The sequence below is a fragment of the Cherax quadricarinatus genome, chromosome 69 (assembly GCF_038502225.1).
Source record: "Cherax quadricarinatus isolate ZL_2023a chromosome 69, ASM3850222v1, whole genome shotgun sequence".
Classification (NCBI taxonomy): Eukaryota; Metazoa; Arthropoda; class Malacostraca; order Decapoda; family Parastacidae; genus Cherax; species Cherax quadricarinatus.
The window spans coordinates 8,789,112-8,796,611 of record NC_091360.1 but is presented as its reverse complement, the minus strand read 5'-3'; the positions used below and the strand labels follow the sequence as shown (position 1 = coordinate 8,796,611).

Genomic DNA, 7,500 nt, shown 5'->3' with positions numbered 1-7,500 from the left:
GACTTGTCATCGGACTCACATGGACTCGTCATCAGACTTGTCATCGGACTCACATGGACTCGTCATCAGACTTGTCATCGGACTCATATGGACTCGGACTTGTCATCACTCACATGGACTCGTCATCAGACTTGTCATCGGACTCACATGGACTCGTCATCAGACTTGTCATCGGACTCATATGGACTCGTCATCAGACTTGTCATCGGACTCACATGGACTCGTCATCAGACTTGTCATCGGACTCACATGGACTCGTCATCAGACTTGTCATCGGACTCACATGGACTCGTCATCAGACTTGTCATCGGACTCACATGGACTCGTCATCAGACTTGTCATCGGACTCACATGGACTCGTCATCAGACTTGTCATCGGACTCACATGGACTCGTCATCAGACTTGTCATCGGACTCACATGGACTCGTCATCGGGGCCTAAATAGGAACGAGCAGTAAGCAGGATACCTGTGTTACCTGCTTACACCAACAACCCTGCCTTCCCCTAACGAGTTTAGCGCTTTTCATATCTGTGATAAAAAAAATCCACAAATAACACGACTCTTTGCCCTTCCTCTCTATGGACATTATACTTCCGGGGAAGCGCTAAGCCTGTACGAGCTGATACTATACCTGGAGAGTGGGAGGTAATCAGGCTGAACTAAAAGGAAAAGTAACTCTAACTCATTGAATCAAGAGCTTTTCACCGGTATCAAGAACGTGATGTGGGGGCCACTAACGCTGCTGTCATCTGGTTGTCACTGAACAATATTAAAAAAATTGTTGATTTTTTTTCTGTCTGGCGACATTAACGTCGCTAATGGATGGCTTCGTTAACACCACTCGTAGTGGCGCGTAGTGACGCCAGCAGGATGGTTGTACGCTAATGCGTCAGCTAGAAGTGATGTGTTGGTCGAGTGTTGATGGGGGGTGGTTGGGTGTGTTGACGGACGGGTGGTGATGGTGTTGCTGGTGGTGGTGGTGGTGTTGCTGGTGGTGGTGATGGTGTTGCTGGTGGTGGTGATGGTGTTGCTGGTGGTGGTGGTGGTGTTACTGGTGGTGGTGGTGGTGTTGCTGGTGGTGGTGGTGGTGTTACTGGTGGTGGTGATGGTGTTGCTGGTGGTGGTGATGGTGTTGCTGGTGGTGGTGGTGTTACTGGTGGTGCTGCACTAGAGACGCTGTGTGCCCTGCAATAGCACCACCCTCTCTGTGGCACACGTGCCACTGACAATTAAGTTAAATCACACGTGCAGTGACGGCGAGGCAGAGGACAAGAAAGCTTTGTGGAAATAAATGGTATAAAATACCGACACAATGAAAATATAAACACATATGCAGTATAATGTGATCCTTTATTGACAACGTTTCGCCCAGACTGTGAGCTTTTTCAAGTCACAAACAGATCTGCTTGTGACTTGAAAAAGCCCACTGTGTGGGTGAAACGTTGTCAATAAAGGATCACATTTTACTGACTATGTGTTTATATTTTCAAGAAAGGCGTGTGGTGGCGAGTAGCCAGGAAGGCGAGGAAAGGGGGCGGAAGCGGCTAGCTACGGAGGCGAGGGGGGCGTGTGGTGACGACTGGCCAGGTAGGCGAGGATGGCGTGTGGTGACGACTGGCCAGGTAGGCGAGGATGGTGTGTGGTGACGACTGGCCAGGTAGGCGAGGATGGCGTGTGGTGACTACTGGCCAGGTAGGCGAGGATGGCGTGTGGTGACTACTGGCCAGGTAGGCGAGGATGGCGTGTGGTGACTACTGGCCAGGTAGGCGAGGATGGCGTGTGGTGGCGAGCCAGACAAGCGAGGGGTGTTTAACGGCTCACTTCACATTTAAGTTTACTAAGTCATTATCCTCAGATCAATAGCTGAGTCAATTAACACCTGAACAGGTGACAGGTGGGTGTGAGGCCGACACACTTACACAAACCGACGGCAGAACAGCTGCTGACAATACCTGCACAACACCTGCTGAAGGGTCCCACAGATAACTTTTCTCTTCACCAATACTGTTGCCTTGAGAGTATTTACTGTGATGTATTGAACAAGAGTTTCTGTTTTTCCAGTGAGGGTGATTGCAACACACACACTCTGACGACACTGGAGGACAGGAGGGTTAGAGGAGACATGATAACGACATACAAAATACTGCGTGGAATAGACAAGGTGGACAGAGACAGGATGTTCCAGAGATGGGACACAGAAACAAGGGGTCACAATTGGAAGTTGAAGACTCAGATGAGTCAAAGGGATGTTAGGAAGTATTTCTTCAGTCATAGAGTTGTTAGGAAGTGGAATAGTCTGGCAAGTGATGTAGTGGAGGCAGGAACCATACATAGCTTTAAGACGAGGTATGATAAAGCTCATGGAGCAGGGAGATAGAGGACCAAGTAGCGGTCAGTGAAGAGACGGGGCCAGGAGCTGAGTCTCGACCCTTGTAATCACAAATACATGAGAAAATAGGTGAGTACACACAGATACACACAGACACACAGACTCACACACACACACACACACACACACACACACACACACACACACACACACACACACACACACACACACACACACACACACACACACACACATTGTTGAAAAGCGAGGTGCATGTTGTAAGATTTTGCAGAAAATCATATTAACCTCACTGTTTTTTAAAAGAAAATGAATTCAAATTCTCATCACAGACAAGATTTGTAGGGGACAACTTTTATTTACTATTTTTTTCAAGGATCTCAGATTATCTTGTGTATTCCTTGAAGTTTACGCGACAATATTCACGATTTGTTATAAAAAAAATTACAAAATGTGTGGAATGACTGTTGTTAATTCTAAAGAGGCGCTCTCAGTGAGGCTTTTGTTTAATTCTTGTGTTTAAAAATCTTAAGAAACAATATCTGCGATAGCACCTGTAGGATACCTGAAGGGGGTTCCGAGGGTCAACTCCGCCCTCGGCCCTGACCATGACCAGGCTTCGTGGTGGATCAGGGCCTGATCAACCAGCCTATTTACTGCTGGTCACACGCGAACCGACGTACGAACTACAGTCCGGTGAGTCAGGAACTGACTTTAGGTGCCTGTTCAGGCCCTTCTTGAAGACAGCCAGGGGTCTATTGGTAATCTTCCTTATGTATGCTGGGAGGTAGCTGAGCAGTCTTGGGGCCCCTGACACTTACTGTGTTGTCTCTCAGCGTGCTTCTGGCGCCCTTGGTTTTCATTGGGGGTGGGGGATGGTGCACTGATGTCTGTACTTCGATTAAATTGTAATCAGAGTATATTGTATTTGATAATGGTATACTTAGTATCAGATCATCATTATTACTGATGATGAGGTCAGGTATATTTTCCAGTCTTGTTGGCTCCACTATTTCTTGGTGAATTTGTTTCAGATATTTAATAGCTCATGTGTGTGTGTGTGTGTTTGTGTGTGTGTGTGTGTGTGTGTGTGTGTGTGCGAATTTTCATCTGAGCTGCGTCCTGGAGTGATCTCTCCTAAAACATTCACCACATTCCTCCATTTTAGATATCTCTAGTCGAAATCACCCAGCAATAAGATATTTGTGGCCGGGGTTGGAAGATTTTTCAGACAGTAGTGAATTTTCAAGGGCTGTTTCTCGAATTTTGGAGAAGTTGTGTCTGGTGGCTTGTATACAGCCACAATGACAAGGTTTTGGTTTTCAATCTTTACTCCCAAACCTTCAACCACATCATTTGTGGTATTTAATAATGCCGAGTAAATGACCGTCTCTGTGAAATACTGGTTAATTTTCCCTTGTTGCCTGTTCTTTCTGTCACATATGAAAAAGTTGTACTCTAGGATCCATATTTCGTTGTCAAAGTGATCATTTCTTTGAGTCTCTGTGAAAGCCACAAACATTGCATTTGACTCTGCGAGCATTCCGCTGATGAAGGGCATTTTGTTGCTTATTGATGGCCTTTGATCATATGTATTTGCAAATACAAATGTTGTCGTATTGATGGTATATAAGGGGCTTTATCTACTTGCACTAATATCTGTTTTTTTTTTTTTACAGTGGAGACTACTGACTGTGCCTCAGCTCCGGTAGTGATCCTAAATGGTGTAGTATTTCATTCCTGCCAGTTTTCTCTTCTGACACTAAAAAATCTCTTTCTCTAGAGTGGCTGTAACTATCCTGCTTCATTGTCTTTCTCTTGAGTGGTTGTAACTACCCTGGTTTATTCTCTTTCTCTAGAGTAGTTGTAACTACCCTGGTTTATTCTCTTTCTCTAGAGTGGTTGTAACTGCCATGGTTTATTCTCTTTCTCTAGAGTGGTTGAAACTACCCTGGTTTATTCTCTTTCTCTAGAGTGATTGTAACTACCCTGGTTTATTCTCTTTCTCTAGAGTGGTTGTAACTACCATGGTTTATTCTTTCTCTAGAGTGATTTTAACTACCATGGTTTATTCTCTCTCTCTAGAGAGATTGTAACTACCATGGTTCATTCTCTTTCTCTAGAGTGGTTGTAACTACCATGGTTTATTCTCTTTCTCTAGAGTGGTTGTAACTACCATGGTTTATTTCCCAAGGTCTGTGTGCTCTGTATCTTGTCGTCCACATTAGGTGGTATGCTTGACAGTATGTGTTGCAGCATTGTCGTTCATGGACTGATGAACAACACATATTGATGAAGTGGACACTTGTGCAACACTTGGGTATCTTTACTGTGGAAACATTTCCACAATAAAGATACCTAAGTGTTGCACATGTGTCTCATCCATTATCCTGTCGGTTTCCTAACCATTTATCTACAGTACTATAAACTCTAGATATCAGACTAAATATTTGCCAGTGAGATAACATAAATGTGATATATACACTAATAACCAGCACATAGGAGAGAGAGAAGCTTGTGACGGTGTTTCGGAGCCAGTATACTGGTTCTCATCTAAATGGTCCGAGTCGGACCGAAACGTCGTCATAAGCTCCTCTCTCCTATGTGCGGGTTATTTGTGTATTGTTCCAGTCACGGTATTGTTAGTTTTTGTTCTTTGTGAATGTGATATTTGTGTATGGAGAGGCAGCAACAATTGGATGACGGCAGTAGTTCCAGGCGCCACCGTTGCTGAAGATGACGCCTGGAGTAGATGGGTGTGTAATGGTTCTAACGTGGACGAGGATGGATAAGGAAGGAGGGTACTCACCGGCCCTGACGTGGACGGGGATGGAGAGGATAGTGCCGGCGGCAGAGGCGGCGCGGCAGGAGTAGGTGGCGGCGTGGACGGTGGCAGTATAAGCGTAAGGTGGGAAGGGCAGGAACTGCAACGATCCATTAGCGTGGACGACCCTCACGTCCGGCACGTCAACCACCACCTCTCCTCCACTCAACCACTCAACACGCTGCAACCATGAAAAGAAAACATGTCAGCTGTCACTCACCGATCGTTCAGTCCAGCAGCAAGTGAATGCTGCAGCAGCCTCCGAAGCTCTAAACCCGATTTTGGTGCACACAAAAAAAAATAGTATCGGAGGCTCGATACTCCATCCACTAAACCACAGACAAGCATGCTATTATGTTAGGTTAGGTAAGGTTTGTTGGGAAATAGAAAAAGTGTTTCCTGACGAGAGTCTTAGTCATACGATGGCACACCGTTGGAACTTTGGTCATCTGATCGAGGCCTTCCGCTGGCTTACCGGTCTACCCCTTTAAAAATTATGGTGCATGCTATTTTTATTCACATAATCCCCTACATTGCAGCCATTATTTAAGCTTCGCTATTCATCAATCTCCTACAATAAATATAGGAAATATTAATGGGATTAAATTATGAAAGTACTTAATATGATGTGTATCGATCGCTGTACAATGGGAAAAAATATTCCCTTTGTCCCATAATTCCAATCAGCTCTATCTCAATGATCCTAGAAAGGTATCCCATTCACCCCATAAGCCCGTTTCCCTGTTCTAAGTGATCTTGTTAAGGTATCCCTTTTATCTTATCTGTCCAGTCCCCTCTTCTCAATGATCCTAAAAAAGTGACCCTTTATGTCCCACAAAATTAGCGCCCAGTGTCTCAGGTGGAAACGTACTACATCGACGGGGTGGAAACGTGGTACATCGAAGGATGGAAATGCCTCCAGTACGTACATAATTTCACTCATTAATAAGCAGATGCTGACAGGTAATCCTGAAAATGTTATAATACGTTATGTATGATCTTATTGTGGGAGTTAACGCTGGAACATCTCACAATTACCTCTCAATTCCATGACGTTTCGATCAGTCCAGGACTGTCGTTAACCCGCGAAACACCGTCTAAAGTTTTCTTTTTCAATCGTAGGATTGATCTGAAATGTTTTATCCACGGTACTGATTTCTTTTACCCTTCGTTTATATAACTGTTCATCTGTTTAACAATATCGTAATCATGGGGAAGATTTTAACCCATAAGAACCATACGCCCCATGGGAAATGGGAGGTAATCAGATTAGAACCCGGGGAATATAGCCAAATTCCTTCGAACACAAACCCTTCACCAACATCAAAGTATTAGGATACCTTTGATGAGTTTCCAGAGTTTTTCTACTTCCCGGAGCCCGGCTCTGGGCCAGACTAGCCTGCTTTTTCTCTCTTCAAGCAGGCTGCTGCTGCTGCTTCTGCTCCTGCTGGAAGCCCTTCTGTTGAATGATTGTGAACTATGAGCCTGTTCAATAATCTGCACTCTGGGAGGATTCGTGTTTTCGCTCTCAAGAATACTTGACATAACAGTGACAGACTTAATTTCTATAGAGTACAGCATCTAATTTACTTAGGATTAAGTGATATGTAAGAAACATGTGCAACAGTTAGGTATCTTTATTCCGAAACGTTTCGCCTACACAGAAGGCTTCTTCAGTCGAGTACAGAAGAGTAGCAGAAGCAGGAGAGATGTGAAGACGATATAATCAGTCCATCACCCTTGAAGACGTAGTTTGGAGGTGGTCAGTCCAAAACTGCGTCTTCAAGTGTGATGGTCTAATTACATCGTCTTCACATCTCTGCTGCTTCTGCTACTCTTCTGTACTCGACTGAAGAAGCCTACTGTGTAGGCGAAACGTTTCGGAATAAAGATACCTAACTTATCAACCTGCCGGCATTGTATAACATTGTCATATTCACTAGCAAACCTTCATGATGCAGAGCATTTTGAACAACATTAATGGTAACCTATAACTTCTGAACAATTAAGTTAGTAGGTTAGCTTACTAGAATGCTATGGCTAGCAATCTTTGATATTTGATGTTATGTGATAGGTTAAGGTAAATCTTGCACAGTTTTACATTTAGTATACTCTTACCTTTATAATCCAATGTGCTTTTTAATAATTCATAAATACTGTAAGATTTTCTTCCCAGCGTAGGAGACCTGGTCTGAGATTGGACCGTCGGAAAGATAGGTTTTTTTTTTTTCTACCCAGGGCCTCTGGTAGAAAAAAGATAACACCTGGTTGAAGGGTTGACATGTTGAGTGTATTTTGTGATCCTGCATACGTAGCCCAACATGGCA

The 7,500-nt window shown here is 44.2% G+C and overlaps 1 protein-coding gene across 1 annotated transcript in view; it reads right to left on the bottom strand.

Moving 5' to 3' along the window:
- Positions 1–4,991: 4,991 nt before the first annotated feature.
- LOC128701915 (cell adhesion molecule Dscam1) overlaps positions 4,992–7,500 on the bottom strand; it is a 388,155-nt gene continuing 385,646 nt past the window's right edge. The window contains exon 3 of the mRNA XM_070099781.1: positions 4,992–5,354. Coding sequence (XP_069955882.1) covers positions 4,992–5,354 — 363 coding nt within the window. The remainder of the gene's footprint in view (positions 5,355–7,500) is intronic.